Genomic DNA, 18,668 nt, shown 5'->3' with positions numbered 1-18,668 from the left:
ACTGTCTCCTTCCTTACCCATTCCACTGTCACAGCTACAGGTCAGGGTGCTGGCTCAGCTTGTGTTCAGTTGTTTATTTTCTGGACCAACAGGTCTCTAGTCTGTTTTCTTTTTCCATGCTGGTTCTGGGCTCTCACCCACCTCAGTCCAGCACATACGGACAGTCTCAGGCCACAGGGGGGTTAAAAAGAAGCATCCTCTTTCTTGTACACAGAGAAAAAGGTTTCTCGCCTTTAATGCTTCCTGTCACAGTAAGGCCACAAGTTCAATACTTTTATCTACTTGATATGCCTTTATTTCATCTCTTCACATTCTACCTCTCAAAGAGGAAGAAAAGACTGAAGTGATTTCAGTGGTAACTGCAACTGTTCCTGTTGAAGCAGCCATAATGCTGTACCCCTCCAAGTACCTGAGCACTTGTCACTATCAAGCTTTTGCAGTTTAAGGACATAAAGTGGGAATAAGCTAGTCTGGATGTTTTTTTCCCCTCCCATTAGCAGCACGATAATGGGTGGCTACTTCATAGAAGTATAGGGATGGTTTGTGAATACTTTACCAACAGGTAAACTAAGATGTGTGTTTGTGTCTTGTTACTCTGTGGTAGTAGCTGCTTGTGTGTGCATGTTTCCACTCTTGCTTTTCAAATTCCCTCTGAAGCTGTCTTGTGCCAGCTGTGAGATAAAATTGTGCAGGTGAGCAGCAAATATGGTAAACTAGGGGATGGAATTAGGCTGCAATAACTGTCTGGGTAGCCTTAAAAATGGATCATGTCTGATCATTTGTGTCCCTCCTGCAGTCCTGAGCTATGGTCTGTGAGGCTGCCCTGCTCCAGTGTTTTGCCAGGTTGGATTTGAATGTTCCAAGCTCTGACCGTTGGCTGTGATAGATTCTGTCCATCCTGATGTGTCCTGGTGTTCACATGTTTTCCCTTTCAAGGGAAAAGGTGTTTTCTGTTGCTGCTTTGATAGAGGTGCGTCAGTACTGGCATGGCTTAGCCTGTATTGTTTGGTTGGGTGGGGTGGGAGAAAGAGGAGAGGAGATACAAGTGGGTAATTGGATTCAGGGATGATTGTGCTGCTGTGGTAGGTTTTACTGGATGAAGCAGCTTGTTATGATAGGTGTTTGTTTCAGCTTCTGTCTGCAGGTGTGACTTGGCTAGATAAGGATGCTCTATCGCGATGATTTCATTGTTTGATTTGGCTGGACTGGGTGGAGAATGTAGTTGCATTGTTTGGGACTGGCTTTGTAGTTTGATTTTGTTGAAGTGGATTACATGGCAGTGCATTGCTACATTATTAGGTGAAGCTGCAGTAGATAATAGTTGGAGGATGCTGAAGAGGAGAATATGCCCAGGGTTTCACAATGTGTAACTAATTGAGCCTCGCAACAGCTCCAGTGTTCCTGCTGGAAGATCTGGTCAGCAGAATGCGTTGGGATTACACAGTAAACCTCTGGTAGTGATTTCAGTTTGCAGTTGTTCTTTAACTGCAAGGCTGGCTGTGCTGTGTAAATACCTGCGAGTGCTCCAAAAGACCATGCTGGCTCCAGCAGTGTGAACCTTGTCTGCATTCATACTATTCTTGTGGCCTCTCCAGTGTTCACAGTGGGTGAGGTTGAAGCTGGCAGGTAGCTGCTCTCTGTCTGTACTGACCTCAAATTTACCATTGAGCCATTCCTCAGAGTACATGTTTCCTTGTATTACTGAACTTGCACTTAAACTTGCTTTAACGTGTGAGTAAGCATTGATGCAGGGCTATCTCCACCTCTGAAAGTGTGGTTCATCAGTTCCTGGGCTATGGACTCTTTTGGCCTTATAGGAAATAACCATAGTGCAAGGTGGGGTTAACCCCTCTCTCATAAGCAAACTGTCAGTATGTCTTACTCGGGAAGGTCTGCAGTTGGATTACCTTCTCCCTTTAGTGTAGCACAATAATGTGAAGTAGGAGCTGCCAGAACAGTAGTGCTTCTTCCTTCCAAAAGCTGCCTGGTTTTCCCCTAGATGTGGATTTACCTGATACTTGATGTTTTTATTTATGCATTGTCTGGATGTGGAGGAGGTTGTATATATGAAGCACAAGACTTTGACAGACGTTGCTGGGCACAGTGAGGGGAAGGTGAGCCTTTGAAGAGAGATGGGTACAGAGAAGGGGAGGTTACATGTCCAAACTTTGTGCCAGCTTCTCTAAGAACAGATGAGCTCATGGGAATCCAGCTAGCTCAGCTGTGGGAGTGCTGAAGCAGATCTGACCTATTTCCCCTCCATGTGCAGCATCCATCTTCACACTCTTCCAGTCTGATGGTGGCTCTTTCGGTACTGACAAATCTTGACAGTCTGAGCAGAGGCTTCTTGTTGCCAGTGGCTCAGAGCAGGTTTTGATTCCTATGCTCCTGTTACTGGATGCATGGGAGGGATGCACAGTTTGGGTGTGCATTCTTGTTGGTGAAACTCTTCCTCTCTCTCCTTTCCCCAGGTGATCATTTCTTGGGAGACAAGTGGTTTGCATCTCATGGCCTCCAGAATGAGTACTGCTGTGTCGTGACACCAGGGGTCTTGGTAAGCTACTTGTTGGAAAGGGGAGCACCTAGCATATCTCCACAAATGCAGGTCCATCTCTTTTTGTCTCTGCTGTTGAGCTTTGAAGTAATTTTAAGCCATCCAAATTGTAAACTGCAACCAAGTGGGGTGAGGCTGCTTTTCACCTGTTCTCACCTCCTCCTTTCAGCTTGCAGTGGTACTGATGTGGTTACATGAGCAACCAGATCAGGGAACTAATTCAGCTGAATAGAGATTTCTGCTGTTGCCCTTGGATTAATTCCCATTTAGATCTTTCCCTGATGTGGTCAGGAGAGAGGCAGTGAGAATGAGTAGCCAGTGGAACCATCCCCTTTCCCTGCTGCCGTTGCCTGGCATACCTTAAAGCAATCCTGAAAATACAACCTTGGATGTAGCTTGCCAAAATATCTTGAAAAGCTGCTTTACCATTCACAGTGACCCTACTTCTATAATTTTAGAGCAATGGTAAAGGCTTTGCTATGGCAGGCAGACCACAGCTGCAAAAATACATTTCTCTAGAGCTTTTCCATTATTGAACCCTAGATTCCCAGACATACATATGTTAGAAGTGCATTTAGAAAAATCATGAGGAATTCCATTTCACATAATAAAAGATGGTACGTTCCCAGTGTGCAGAAATGAGAAGCTGAGGAAGTTGAGGTGCCGTTTTCCCACCAATGAGTATATTGATGTATCCTTTATAGCTCTGTCTGGTAAGAAGAACTTTAAACTGAGATTGGAAAATACAGTTTCCTTGCAAAGCACATCAGTTCTAATAGATGGAAGATACATGTATTAGGCTAATAAAAAAGTAGGGTTAAAAAACCTGGAACTGTTTCCTTCCCTCTTGAAGTACTTGAAAGTTCAGTGATGTCAGAAATACTGTGCAGCCAGTGTGTGACCCTGATTTTGTTCCTCATGTTTTCTTATTGCACTGTGCAAGGCTGGGAATTTCAAAAACTTCTCATCTTGTAATAAAAAGTAACATGATAACACATAGATACCAAAAGTGGAAAAGAAGAGGATGAAAGGCTAGAATATGTAAGTTCATCACAGGCATCTGCGTCCCGCTTTTAGCATTGACCACTGCTCACTTTAATGCTATTGTTCCCTTTTTATTTTTAACATGAAATTCACCATATTTTCAGTCATACACTTCACCATAAGTGAGGACCCCAAAGTATCACTGAGTTCCACTGACTTTTACAGATAAATGGATCTCTTTTGAAAAGTGGAGTTAGATGCTGTTGATGTTACGGTTTTGTTGTCAAAACATACATAGGAGTAAAATTTGCATGCAAAGATAGTACAATTCAGATACTTGTGAAGATGTGCTCTCTTGTCTTTCATATTCATAGCACCAGCTCTAATTGCAGCATGATAATAGCAACAGGTAGTAATACAGTAAGTCCAACATTGTTCTCAAAATCAGAGGGATAACCATCTGATAGCCCCACAGAGGTATGTGGATCTGGTGGAGTTAATCTGATTGTGCCTAATAGGAGGTATTAAAAATGAGACCTTTATTGCAGAAACATTCCCCACATGAATGGGTTTGTGCAGCACAGTGGAAGTGAGAAGAGGGAGCAGGATTATTTCTCTGGCTCATGAAGGAGGCATGTGGTTGAGAGGAGACTTCTTGGAGATGATGTAGAGCTTCAGGGAACAAGCTGCAGTATGGAGCACTATCATGTTAAAGTGCAGCAGTGCAAAGTCACTAAAAGGTCTAATGGCACACCTCACAACAATATAAATTTGTGGAACTGGAAAATCATGGTGCTCAATGCTGCAAGTTAGGGATAAATCTCCTTGACCAGAGGTAGTCATCTAGTGCCCATGTTTCTTAATCCTTTGTGTCAGCACATAAGCAAGCCCATTTTTGTTTTCTAAATGCAGTTTGCACAGCAGTTTCTTCATAAAATTCAAGACACCCCCAGACTGGTGAGATTTGTTTCATTTGATACAGGTAGAAACTGTTGCTTTGGTGCTGAAAAGGCATATTGGGAATATTTACAGTTGAATAATATTTAACCAATAATGTTTAATGCATTAACAATAAATCTTGGTTAGATTCTAAATTAAGTGATTTGCATCTGAGTAGGTGAGATGAACAGGAGAGATTTTGTTGAAACATAAACAAGACAGAAATTTGTTCCAAAATAATTTAGCCCAAAGGACATACAGTGATGTTCAATAGTTTCCTCCTTCAGAAACAGTTGCCTTATTGCATGGGTTATGCATATTGGTTGCTAGAAAGAAACTGAAAAAGTGCTTATTTTTAGGTGGTGTTGGTTGTTTTTGTTCTTTTCTTAAATCCTCAATATCTATATAGTGCTACTGAGCAAATTTAGAGAGGTAGTTGTCCAGTGCTCCTTTGGCCTTTCTGATATAGAGGATGAGTGACTAACCTCTGGTGCTTTTGGAGTAATCACAACATAGCTGATTGCTTACAGGTGGTCAGGAAGGCATTTTGGTTTATTTTCCTCCCTTTGTGCAAGCCTTAGCACACATCTTTGAATGTATGTCTAGTTATATTGGACCAGGGAGACAAAAGATTTGAGCAGAGTTTATGTTCTTAAGAAATATCAGATTACAGCCATTCACAAGGGAATTCTGGATAGCTAAATCATGTTGGGGATTTGTAATGTGGGCTTCCTACTGACTTGCTAAGAGGTGTCTTCAAGCTGAGCACAGATGTGGAATCAATATGTCCAGATATAAGGTCCTTCCCTGTTTTGTTTACTCCAGAATGATTTGGTTTGGACGAAGGGAAGATGGCCTCGCTGGCTGTGAACTGAATGGCCAGCCAAGGCTGCCCCTGGTTTGATATACACAGCTGTACTGAGCTATCTGAAAGTTCTTCTCCTGTCTTTTCAGTAATGAGGGAAGAATTGCCATTTACTACTTCACACCAGACACATCTGCAGGGGGAATTTCCTCACTAGTTTTCTGTTCTCTTCTGGTGGGGTGGTTTAACAGTGTGCCCTGGAGATGCGAGACTTCCCCTGGGCAGCAGGAGGCACACGTCTAGAGAATGCTGGAGCTGCAGGAGGGAAGCGCCCAGTGCAAAACCAGAGAGGAGCAAAGAGAAAAAAGGCAAGCAGAGAGCCAGCATTGAGAGAAGCGGGTGGCAGAAAGTGCTGCAACGCTGCCTCTGGCAGCACGCTCCCAGAAGAACTTGGCGAGAGCCCATCTGCGTGCGTGTGAGACTGTGAGCTCAGGATTCCTGTCAATGCATTCCAGTAACCCCAAAGTGAGGAACTCCCCGTCAGGCAACACACAGAGGTAAGGAGAGGAGCCTGCAGTGAGCTGCTCTGGATTTGTATGTGATGCTGTCCCTACTCTGCTGCAGGATTAGCCAAGTGCTGCTGTGTCTGACTTACTGGTCCTCCTTTGTGCTCCCATTGGGCTTACCTGAGCACTGGCTGCACAGTGCTGATGGGATTCCATGTTTGCTAGGCTCAGGGTGAGCTGAAAGCTGTAAACGCATGAGGTGCAGGTTCTCCATTCTGTGCCCCCTCCTCTCTCCCTAACCCTATTCAGGTATCTGAGAGTAAATATGCTGTTTCTGTCTGGTTGTTGTTGGTTTTTTTTTTTGGTTTTTTTTTTTTTTCGGTTTTTATTTTTATTTTTTTTTTTTTTTTGTTTTGTTTTGTGTTTTGTTTTGTTTTGTTTTTCCTTCCCCCTCTTCTAATTACCTGTTTCCCCAAGGGGTATCTGGGCAGCAGCAAGCCTTTCTGTCTGCACTTTTCACACAAAATGCTTCCTCCATATTATTGACCTGAACAGCCTGGAAAGCTGATCAGCTGTGCAGTGAGATTGAGATCCTCTGCATCATTCACCTGCTAGTGCATCAGGTCAACATCTCTCCTCTTCTAATTTGGAATGGGAAGAATATGGAAGTGAAGCAGTGCCCAGGAACTTAGAATGGTGTGATTGACAGCATTCTGGAGTTTGATTATTTACTCCTAGGGGTCATCTGGAGCCTGAGAGAGTAATTCAGAGGGAGTGTCTCTGAGTCAGGAGGAGGAAATGGCTTGTGGGAGTCCCATGGTGAAGATGCTAGTAAACCCTGCCTGTTGGAAGTGATAGTGATGATGGGAAAACACAATGCAGAAGATCCAATAGTAATTGAGTAAGTGGAGGCTAAGGAGGAGGGAGTGGCTGTTACGTGTGTAAAACCCAGAGAAGCAAAGTATTTTTAGGATGCAGTTTGTTGGATGGAAGAGGGGAGGAAAGACTCCAAATCTCCTTTGGCAAATTAAAGAAGCTTCATCTGCCCCATTCTGCAGGAGTGTGCAGGGAGATGGTATCCTTCTCTTTCCTTATTCAGAGGCAGGTTGTAGCTGGTTTAATTGTTTTCACGGTCAGAGGTTTCTGTTTTCCTGGCAGCTCCTCCCAATGTATGACAAATGTTGCAGTAATGCTGGGTTTTCTTTATGCTCTCTGTAGAACTGGATAAGGAGGTGGAAGGCAGGGAGGAGGGAGATGTTAGGGTCTGCTCTCATCAGAGCTGCAGTGTGCAGTTGGGGTCCAGGAGAGTGGCAAGGTGAACTTTATTGTGCCTTGTTTGTTTACTCTGAGCTGGTCTTGGTGTGAGGCGCTTCTCTGTGCACATAGAAACCGTTGTCTTTATTGACAGAAGCCCTGTAGGTAGGTCCTCATGTGACAGCAGTTCCTGGGATCTGGCAGGTTTGTAGCTTGTCCTGGTGCCTTCTTGAGCAGTGAGGTCCCATCTTGGATAATAACTCTTTCAGGGCATGTTCAAAAAAGCACCTGCGTGACTCGAAGCTTGCAGGCATTTATTTGTCAGCAATTGCCTTAGCTTGCAAAGGTGGCAGTGGTTCTCTCTGCCTCTCTAATCTGTTCCTGTAGGGTGCAATGAATCAATGGTGTGATTTGTCACTATTTGTTTCCTTTTCCTTCCGTTGCTCTGTCCCCAGTAGCCCCAAATCAAAGCAGGAGGTGATGGTCCGTCCCCCTACAGTGATGTCCCCGTCTGGCAACCCCCAGCTGGATTCCAAATTTTCCAACCAGGGCAAACAAGGGGGCTCAACCAGCCAATCCCAGCCCTCTCCCTGTGACCCCAAGAGTGGAGGTCACCCCCCCAAAGTGCTCCCTGGCCCAGGTGGAAGCATGGGGCTGAAGAATGGGGCTGGAAACGGTGCCAAGGGGAAGGGAAAGAGAGAGAGGAGCATTTCGGCAGACTCCTTTGAACAGAGAGAAGCTGGGACTCCCAATGACGACCCTGAAATCAAAGGTATGTTTGTTAGGATCCATGTGCAAGTGCGGACAATTATTGAGTGTCCTCTGAGATGCAGAATCGCTATGAAGTGTTAGATAAACATTTATTTGTGTGGGGTTCTCTAAGTTCCAGCCAACGAAGTCTAAAGGTCTCAAGAGCAGGCAAGGGGAAGAGGTTGCCATAGCTGGTATTGGCAAATGTCCTGTTCACACTCAGTTAAAGCGCAGACCTGAGTCTGGTGGGAAAATTCCTTTGTAACTTTGAAACTCCTCCAGAGAGTTTGAAAGTACAAATGAAACCTGTTGGTTTCCTTCTGGCCTTTAGCCTTTCAGGAACTGCTCTGTTGTAACTGGGATTTTGAACAATATGCAAGCCTGTTTTGTCAACACACATAGATAACCTGTAGCACCCTTACTGGTAACACAAGCCAGAGGGTTGGGATTTCTGTATTCTGTTCCTGGCTCCACCATTGCCTCTGTAAGGCAGTGGAAAACCAGACTAGATGTGAAGTTGTCCATGTTTCCTTTGTCCATTTGCTAGATCCCCTGGCTAAAGTGACCTGGGGTGGTGGTGGTGGAGTTTCACAGAGTGGTCTCCAGACATTTATTCAGTTTGGTGTGTGATTTTTCTTCTGTTCTGTGTGGCCATTGGAGAGTTAAAGGAGATCAGCTCTGGGAACTGCCGCTTTCCTTGGAAAGGGACAAGATGAACTTTCTCCCAGTGGTGTCTGAAGGGCAGCATGGCATTAGAGGGAATATGCCTAGTGTAATAGAATTGCCTTTAATGATGCTTGAGGGAGAAACAGGAAGTTTCAGAGGAGGAAGAGTTCTCATCACTTTCCAGAAATGGTTTCCGTAAAGCTCCCAAGGTAGTGATTCTCTTCTTTTTCTCCTCTTCCAGACTGCAATTCTGCTGATCATGTGAAATCCCAGGAGTCTCAGCACACACCACACTCCATGACACCTTCAAATGCTTCAGCCCCAAGGTCTTCCACACCTTCCCATGGCCTGGCTGCCACTTTGGAGCCAGCAAGTGGGCAGAAGACTCCATCCAAAGTGGTTTATGTCTTTTCTACTGAGATGGCCAACAAGTAAGTAGGTAGATGCTTGAATGTCTTCAGGGAGCGGGGCTTACTTTTGTGCTCTCTTTTGAAGAGATTCTCAAGCGCCCTTTCTCCTTCAAGTGCATTCCTGTAGCAAAAAGTCATTACTTGTTTTGGGGATCCTGAAGGGGCTGGAGTGGAGACTCACTGCATCTTGCTCTCTGAGAAATGATTATTTATTCCTCTGAGGTGTGGTTTGCTTTTTTGGGTTTTGTGTTTTTGGCAAGTGCTGGTGGATACTGTTTTGCAATCCATGCAGTGAGTAGCAGCCAGGATGGCTTAAACTCAGACATGAACCCTGAATGCTGATGAGTTTGTAGATGTAAGCATTTTTCTTTTGCTACTCATCTAGAGTGAAATATGTGTGGTTAAGTCTTTCTCCTCTCTGTCAGCTGAAGGATAGAAAGGAGGATGGTTAAGAAAAATTGCTTCTCAGCTTCAACTGGGTGCGTGTGTGTGTCTGTCTTTGCAGGGCTGCAGAAGCTGTGCTGAAGGGACAGGTGGAAACCATCGTGTCCTTTCATATCCAGAACATCTCAAACAGCAAGGCGGAACGAAACACTGTACCCTTGGTAGGGAATACCTGCATGTGGGTGGGAAAGGAAATGGTAAATGTGCCTGATTCTGAGAGACGGATGATTTCTTACACTCTGGAACGAGATTTAGGGTGGGAAAGAAGAGAGACAGTTGTTATTCTAGCCGTCTTCAAATAAATGTCTTGGATCATCAAAGAAGAGCTTGAGTCTTGCAGTATTTGCAATATATATATATTGCATATATATATATATATCCAACCTATTGCTCATGCAGAGCTAGCACAGAAGCAAGGGGCACCTACCATAATGCTTGCACAAAATAGGTTTCTGCGTGGCCAAGATGCTTCTCTGTAAATCGCTGTATGCAGGCTCCCCTTCCTTGCAAGGTGTGGGCTGGTGGGGTTGAGACAGGATGTTCTGTTTGCACTGCTGCTTATGTGACATGGTTGTAAGAAGAGCAGGTGACAGCGTGTGGCTTTCTCTTGCAGAACCCGCAGATCACTGCACTTCGGACAGAACCCAAGCCCCTGCCACAGGCTCAGCCTCCTGCTGCCCAGGACCAGAACCCTCCCCAGAATGCCAAAATGCAGCCGACTCCACCCCTGTCAGCACCTGTATCCAAATCCACTGGCCCCCCGTGTCCCATAGATCAGGACAGTCCGAGTGTTGAAAGCAAAGTGATGTCTGTGGGCAGCCCTGCCAACTCTACCCCATTGCAGACAGAAGGATTTGGGCAGAGTTCGACTCCAAATAATCGAGCAGTCAGCCCGGTTTCCCAAGGTAGCAATAGCTCCACTGCAGACCCCAAAGGTCCTCCCCAGCAGGTGTCTGGTGGAGACCCATCCAGTTTGGGTGAGAATCCAGATGGACTGTCACAGGAGCAGCTGGAGCATCGAGAACGCTCATTGCAGACCCTGAGAGACATACAGCGCATGCTCTTCCCCGATGAGAAAGAGTTTGCAGGAGGGCAAAGTGGCGGGCCACCTCCAAATGCTGGGGTGCTGGATGGTCCCCAAAAGAAACCTGAAGGGCCGATACAGGCTATGATGGCTCAATCCCAAAGTTTAGGCAAAGGTTCAGGGTCTCGGACAGATGGAGGGGTCCCATTTGGCCCTCAAGGACACAGGGACATGCCTTTTTCCCCAGATGAAATGGGGCCACCACCAATGAACTCCCAGTCTGGGCCTATAGGCCCAGACCACCTGGACCACATGACTCCGGAGCAAGTGGCCTGGCTCAAGCTGCAGCAGGAGTTCTATGAGGAGAAGAGAAGGAAGCAGGAGCAGGTGGTAGTGCAGCAGTGTTCCCTGCAGGACATGATGGTCCATCAGCACGGGCCACGTGGAGTGGTCCGAGGCCCTCCTCCTCCCTACCAGATGACCCCTGGCGAGGGCTGGGGACCTGGGGGTCCAGAGCCCTTCCCTGAAGGCATGAACATGTCGCATTCTCTGCCCCCCCGGGGCATGGCCCCACATCCCAACGTGCCTGGGAGCCAGATGCGCCTGCCTGGTTTTGCAGGAATGATGAACCCTGACATGGAGGGCCCCAGTGTCCCGAATCCTGCCTCGCGACCTGGGCTTTCGGGAGTTAGTTGGCCAGATGATGTGCCAAAAATCCCAGATGGCCGAAACTTCCCTCCTGGCCAGGGTGTCTTCAGCGGCCCTGGCCGAGGGGAGCGGTTCCCCAACCCACAAGGTCTGCCTGAAGAGCTGTATCAGCAGCAGCTGGCTGAGAAGCAGATGGGCCTCCCTCCTGGCCTGAACATGGAAAGCATCAGGCCTGGCATGGAGATAAACAGAATGATGCCCTCCCAGAGACACATGGAGCCTGGGAACAACCCCATCTTCCCTCGCATGCCGGTGGAAGGGCCGATGAGCCCCTCCAGGGGGGACTTCCCAAAAGGAATACCCCCACAAATGGCCTCTGGCAGGGAGCTGGAGTTTGGGATGGGCCCTGGCAGCTTGAAGGGGGACATGGGCATGAGTGTCAGCATGGGCTCCAATCCGCCTCTGGTCCCTCAGAAGCTGAGGGAGGCAGGAGTCGTGCCGGAAGAGATGATGAAACTGCGCCCCGGTGTGCCGGAGATGCTCTCCTCTCAGCAGAAAATGGTGCCGCTGCCATTTGGAGAGCACCCGCAGCAAGAGTATGGCATGGGTCCCCGGCCTTTCCTCCCCATGTCTCAGGGCCCAGGAGTCGGTCTCCGAAATCTCAGAGAACAGATTGGGCCTGACCAAAGGACTAACAACCGGCTCAGCCACATGCCGCCACTACCTCTCAATCCCACCAGTAACCCTAATAGCCTCAACACTGCTCCCCCTGTGCAGCGCAGCCTAGGCCGCAAGCCCTTGGATATCTCTGCAGCCGGTCAGGTGCATTCACCAGGAATCAACCCTCTCAAGTCCCCCACGATGCGCCAGGTCCAGTCTCCCATGATGGGGTCTCCCTCGGGGAACCTCAAGTCCCCTCAGACGCCCTCCCAGCTGGCAGGAATGCTCGCGGGTCCCACTGCTGCAGCTGCCGCTGCCTCCATTAAGTCCCCCCCTGTCTTGGGGTCTGCTGCTGCTTCTCCTGTCCACCTCAAGTCTCCGTCTCTCCCTGCACCTTCTCCCGGATGGACTTCATCTCCAAAGCCTCCTTTGCAGAGCCCTGGGATTCCCCCGAACCACAAGGCGTCTCTCACCATGTCCTCTCCAGCCATGCTGGGGAACGTGGAGTCGGGTGAGTGCCCTCTGAGAGCGGATTTGGCTCTTAGGTTCGTGTTGGGTCACCCTGAGGTGTGCAGCAAGGTAGGGGAGGAAGTTGTTTGCGGGGTGGCAGAAGCTATACAGCATTTTGCCCATCTGAAGGGAGGCTGTGCTGCGGGTCCGGTGGGTGGCTATGCGAGTGGAGTGCAAGTGCTTCTCCTCTTCCCTCCTTGTATTTGTGGGTTTGCTCAAGTGTGTCCCCACTTGGAGGACATGAAAGGGTGGGGTCAAGGAGTGTGAAAACATGTTGGGTGTTGGTGGGAGAAATCCCTCCTTGGGGGGGTTTATGGCCATTCTGCCATAGCTCGTGGTGATCACAGCTTTGTGGAGAAGGTCCTGCTGATGTTAGGAAAGCACTTTGAGATAACAGGCTCCTACAAAGACTGTGCTGGGCGTAGTTAGCCAGTATGTATTGAGGTATGGTTCAGGTATGGTAAGTGCTTTCTACATGTACCACCCACCACAGACAGGGAGGCGTCCTAACATTTGTTCAGGCTTCAACCATTTTGGAAAGCATTAACCACCACCACCACATGGAGCACCCGGTGGTATGTTAGAGCCGTGCTGTGCCTGGGATGCCGGTGTGCAGATGCTGGCACTGCCTTGCCTGCTCCTGAACATCTCTGGGCTGCTGCTCTCTGTTCCCTCTCCCAGACCCTCCCGGGCAGCCTCACCTGGGAGCCCTGTCGCCCCTCCGGCCACGGCTGGATACAGTCCAGGCTCCCAGCACTGCAGACCGAGCGGGCTCCCGTTGGCGGAGCCGTTTGCCCACGTTGCCCTCTAGTGCCGCTCCCGGTAACAGCGTGGCGGCGGTCGGGACCGCGGGGCCGGCGGTGACCGGGTATCTGTGCTCGGGAACGGAGCCTGGATGTTGGTGTCCATCACGGCTGCTGAAGCCGTGCCCGGTGTGAACCCCAGCACCTATGAGCCAGAACTGAGTACTTTTAGGCCATGTCTGATGATGTGCTTAATGAGTCCTTTCAGGTGTAGTTCTTCCAAGGCATAAATGCTTTGGCATTGAATGGTTTCTGTATTCTCTATTCTCCTTTTTTTTTTTTTTTTTTTTTGGGGGGGGCTGGGTGCTGAGGAATGGGCAGTTCATTGTCAGTGACAGTACAGCTTCAGTTTAACATCTTCCCTTCACGTGTGGTCTGGATGGCATGAAGCTCATCGGTGAAGGACAAAGGCGACTGGAACTGCAGTTGTTTCTATTATTGGGAGAGAAAAGGAAGATGTTAAGCTAAAAGGTGCAGAGAATGCTTTGGAATAAGCAGTAAATATGTGTATATAAAACCTGAAATAAAACATAAACAGGGAGTTTTACTTGTAGCTGCAGGTACAGCTTTTCAGAAATCTGCTCACATGTTTCAGCATAGTATCTGCTACAGCTTTTGTTATGCTGTGTCTTTTGTTCTGGTTTTATGCCTCCTAAAGAAAAAAGGGAGTTACAGTTGGCATTTGGTGCATGTAGGAACAATTAATTGACTGTAGATTTTGATTTTTATGGCTGGACCTGGTACCTAAGTCTGTCTTCAGTGTATGGAAGTTGAACAGTATGATTTTCAGATTTACCTGAGAATTCTTCATGCAATTTTATAGACCCTCAGGATAGTTCCAGTAGAAGTACAGAATCTGGGATAACAGATATTAACCATCTTGACAAACAGGCTTATTTTTCTGGTTACCTTTCACAAGCATTGACTGTGTTAGTCACGTGGTCTCTTGCAGTAAAAAGGATTTCTAGCTTTTGAGATGTGTAAGAGAAAAGGGTGGGGTTAAGGGGGAAAAAATGGTAAGAAGGGGAAAAAAATTAGTTTTTCTCTTTATTTTCTTTTCTTTCCTCCCTAAGGTGGCCCACCTCCTTCCACAGTCAGCCAGTCTGCTCCTGTGACTCTCCCTGGAAACCTTCCCTCTAGCAGTCCTTACACAATGCCTCCAGAGCCGACCCTCTCCCAGAATCCCCTCTCCATTATGATGTCCAGGATGTCCAAATTTGCCATGCCGAGCTCTACTCCACTTTATCACGATGCCATCAAAACTGTGGCCAGCTCGGATGATGACTCCCCTCCAGCACGCTCCCCAAATTTGCCACCTATGAACAGCGTACCAGGTAAGAAACTCAAAGATACATAAGCCCAAGCTATCAGGCAATACAGTGAGGATGTCTGTATGGGGGCTTCCTCAAATGAAGATGGTGAGAGGGGAAAATCTTTGAAGAATATATAGCCATGGGTTAGTTTTGAGAAAGGTAGTTGCAGTTCCCTGAATTGGGGCGACAGAAGTTCTCCTTCCAACCAGTTTTCTCTGTCCTTCAGAAAATGTCTAATGTGGAAAGCCATTTTGTATCGGAGAGACTTCACTCAGGCAGACTGGAATTACTTGTGTGAGTGAAGGCTGCTCGTGGGAGTAAGGATCAGCCTAGAGTGCATTACAGAGGAAACCATTCTTCCCCTGTCTTAAGAGGCAATGTCATAGAAGCTTCACAGTTTGTGGTGAAGCCACAAGAGCTTGTGCTTAATGACACTGCATCATCTGGTCTATTCTTGAGTTTTGTGGATTGCCTTTGTTACAGAAGAGGGTGTTAGAGTGCTTTCTCAAAACATGCATCTTTTCATATAGGCAATATGTAATGGCAGGTGACCTCAGCCAGGACTGAGGGGAAACTGTCCTAGTCCCTGCCTGAGAGAGTTAAAGGAAAAGTAAAATTGTCCATTGGGACCGCCTTGTGGGTAAGCATGTTCAGAGGAGAAATCCAATCCTTGCTGATAGCTTCATGTTTGTAGGGTACATATTAAATACAAAGTAAGCTGTAGCCCCTCTACCCAATGAATTGATGTAGATTAAAGAGGGGATGAGTGGCTGTATCATGAGAGTGGCACTTGGTAATGAATTCTTGATGAGTTTACCTGTAGGTTTGCTGTGTGCTTCATGCAGTAGTGATCAGCATGACTGGATATACCTGGGGAAGCTGCCTAATTGAATAAGTTCCTGATGACAGCTCATTAACCTCATTGATCGTTCCTCCTTGTCTTACACGGGTTACCTCATTTATCACTTCTGGAGTTTTGAAAGGACATTCAGTCACTTCCCAGTGGGCAAGCGTCCATATGCTGATAATCTGGCACAGACATGTTTGTTATCTGCCTGCCTCATCTAGATGGCCAGGGAAGTAGTAAAAGTATGGATTGGATTGAGATCCTATTTAGAGAGCAGGCTTTAGGCACTTCTTGCTTAGGGAGGCAGCTGTGCAGGTGGCATCAATTCTCTAGTTAAAATAACATTTTGCAGAGCTGCTACTGATGGTTTTTTGCTAGCACTAATTTTTTTGCTTGTGTGTGTGTGCAGGCTTGGTAACCTTGCAGAAAGCTCGCTAGTAGCTTTATTGATTATTATTGGCTGTTCTCTAAATGTGATTCCTTATTTCTTCCCTAGGAATGGGCATTAATTCTCAGAATCCTCGAATTTCAGGTCCAAACCCAGTGGGTCCAATGCCAACCCTTAGCCCAATGGGAATGACCCAGCCTCTTTCCCATAACAACCAGATGCCCTCTCCAAATGCTATGGGACCCAATATACCTCCTCATGGGGTCCCTGTGGGACCCGGCCTGATGTCACACAACCCGATGATGGGGCACAGTTCCCAGGAGTCTCCAATGGTACCTCAAGGACGCCTGGGCTTCCCACAGGGGTTCCCTCCCGTACAGTCCCCTCCACAGCAGGTGCCATTTCCACACAATGGCCCCAGCGGTGGACAAGGCAACTTCCCAGCGGGAATGGGCTTCCATGGAGAAGGACCTCTGGGGCGTCCTACCAACCTGCCCCAAAGTTCGACAGATCCAGCACTTTGCAAGACTGGAGGCCCTGGTGGTCCAGACTCCTTCACTGTTCTTGGAAACAATATGCCTTCGGTTTTCACCGATCCAGAGCTGCAGGAGGTGATCCGTCCTGGAGCCACGGGAATACCTGAGTTTGACCTGTCCAGGATTATCCCATCAGAGAAGCCTAGCCAGACTCTACAGTATTTCCCTCGTGGGGAGGTGCCGGGCCGCAAGCAGCCACAGGGTCCTGGGCCTGGCTTCTCCCACATGCAGGGGATGATAGGAGAGCAGACCCCGAGGATGGGACTAACGCTGCCCGGCATGGGAGGCCCTGGGCCAGTGGGAACTCCGGATATCCCTCTTGGGACAGCTCCATCCATGCCAGGTCATAACCCGATGAGGCCGCCCGCCTTCCTGCAGCAGGGCATGATGGGGCCACACCACCGCATGATGTCACCAGCACAGACGGCGATGCCTGGGCAGCCCACACTCATGAGCAACCCTGTGGCCGCTGTGGGCATGATTCCAGGCAAGGACCGAGCCCCTGCGGGGCTGTACAGCCACCCGGGGCCTGTCGGGTCACCTGGCATGATGATGTCAATGCAGGGCATGATGGGACCCCAACAAAACATCATGATTCCCCCCCAGATGAGGCCCCGAGGTATGGCTGCTGACGTTGGCATGGGAGGATTTAGCCAAGGCCCTGGAAACCCAGGGAACATGATGTTTTAAGCTGCTACCATAAGACTGGATGTTCTGATCCTTGTCAAGATGAGATTCCAAGTCCTGAGGGCTTTTTTGGGAGCTTCAGGAGTACAGTTTGGCCATGCAATAGGTGAAAAGAGACCAGAGGATGCTTTGGGAAATCTCGAATGTATGGAATTACCTAAAAAAAAAAAAAAAAAAAAAAAAAAAGAAAAAAAAAGAAAAAAAATTCATTTTAACAGGTTGGTTTTTTTTGTTTGTTTGTTTTTTTTAAGATTTATTTTTTAAAAATTATTTTTGTGGACTTGGGTATCCCGTGAGGCACCTGCTTTGAGAAACTGTAGCTGTATTTTGAAAATTGCCATTTGTCACAAGTTGCACCATTCTCTGTATGTTTACGTCCTCCGGACTGGCTTCTCCCAGGACTCTCGGTTATTTTTGGGTTTTTTTTTTTGTGTACTGTACTATATTGTAAAAGGGATTTTAGCAGAGACTTTAGTCTTTGGGGTGAGAGGAGAATGGGATTCTAGGCTGTTTAGGTGGAGAATCCATCTTCAGAACTTTGGACTATTTTCCTTCAACTCCAGTGTATAGAAAAACCAAACTACGACCTCAGAGCAGAGTATTAATGAAAAGCACAAAAAAGGAACTTAAGTTCAGTGAGGGGAATCTTTTAAAAGAAATAAATAATAAGTTAAGGACATATTTTTCAAATTATGGCGTGCTGTCCAGCACCTTCTGTCTCTCCCTCCCACTCTTTATTAAATAGGCTTCTCTCTCTTTCCGTCCCCCTTCTGTCTCCTCCTATGGCAGCTGCAATACGTTGTGTTATTTTGGGGAGTAAATCTAGGAGAGCCTTTCCTCATGTGGGGACCCTTCCCACTTTTAGGAAGGGTGTGGACTTGGACACTGTTACATCCTACAGTAGTCTCTCTCACTGTTTCCTATTCTCCTTTTCTTAGAAACCCCAAGTGATTTTATTAATGTGGGAGTGGAACAGACACTAAAAGTTATCCAGGATTTTTTTTTTGTGGTTATTTTTTTTTTTTTCTCCCCAGCGTAAAACGTTCTGTGTAACCTCCATTAAATTTGGTACAAAACCACTTGCCAGGGCTGTGGTGTCAGAAAAATAAAATATATTGTTTCTTACAAAAATGAACTGTCTTCTTTATCCATTCCACTTGTTTCTATGTACATCACACAGCTGGCCAGGTGACTGCTCTTCTTTCTGATCACAGCCAGCCTAGAGGCCAGGTGGGGCAAGTTTTGGCAGCTCCTGAAAGTGTGGTCTTGTGGGCAGCAGATGCTCCTTGTGAGGCACTTATGTGTGCTTAATCCTGAACTGAGCTTGTTTTATTTGGAGCGAGGTCCTGTTTCAGAATGCCTCAGGGATGATAGTTACTGTCTATCTTCCTTAGCTTATTGAGGCTCTAGGAATGGATGAAACTTGTCTCCATTACTTCCTCCTGGTGAGTGTTTGCAGCACTACAACGTACATGGGTTTGATCTTTCCCAGACTCCGGCGCTGTGCTGGGGCTGTGTGTCCTCACAGGGGCTTTGGATTGGGTAGGGCCTCTCAGAGGCTGAGAGAGTGGGGATGAACTTAAATAACAAAGGTGAGAGAGAAATCGCCAGTGAGCAGTTTTTTATGAGGACACCCCTGCTGGGTAAAATGTTGCTTGCTACAGCTCTCACTGATCACTTCCTAATCCCTTGTCTTTTCAAACCTGCCTCTTGAGAGGATTTCAGCAAGAAGCTTTTACGGTTTTGTCTGTGAGGAGTGAAAGGCTGAATGAGGAAACATGGATTGGAAGTTGAAACCCTCTCCTGGAGAAGACCAGGATGAGCCAACTGTGGATCTGCAGGGCAGGGTGTGGGCTCTGTGGCTGGCTGTTCTCTGGTCCCCGAGCACTGTATATGGAGTGTGTAATCTCTGTGCTTCCTTCCACTTACTGTTACTTGAA

At 47.4% G+C, this 18,668-nt stretch overlaps 1 protein-coding gene across 1 annotated transcript; it reads left to right on the top strand.

Moving 5' to 3' along the window:
- Nucleotides 1–5,616: 5,616 nt before the first annotated feature.
- BCL9 (BCL9 transcription coactivator) lies at nucleotides 5,617–16,731 on the top strand (the record flags this gene model as incomplete). The annotated part of the gene is made up of 7 exons (XM_080613176.1): nucleotides 5,617–5,839; nucleotides 7,498–7,814; nucleotides 8,700–8,889; nucleotides 9,374–9,473; nucleotides 9,926–12,155; nucleotides 14,031–14,291; nucleotides 15,614–16,731. Exons 1-7 carry the CDS (start codon nucleotides 5,787–5,789, stop codon nucleotides 16,729–16,731), a joined length of 4,269 nt encoding a protein of 1,422 aa, XP_080469302.1. The 5' UTR covers nucleotides 5,617–5,786.
- Nucleotides 16,732–18,668: the final 1,937 nt, after the last annotated feature.

Source organism: Psittacula echo, assembly GCF_963264785.1.
Source record: "Psittacula echo genome assembly, chromosome: 3".
NCBI classification, from domain to species: domain Eukaryota; kingdom Metazoa; phylum Chordata; class Aves; order Psittaciformes; family Psittacidae; genus Psittacula; species Psittacula echo.
This window is presented reverse-complemented; position numbering and strand designations above follow the sequence as displayed.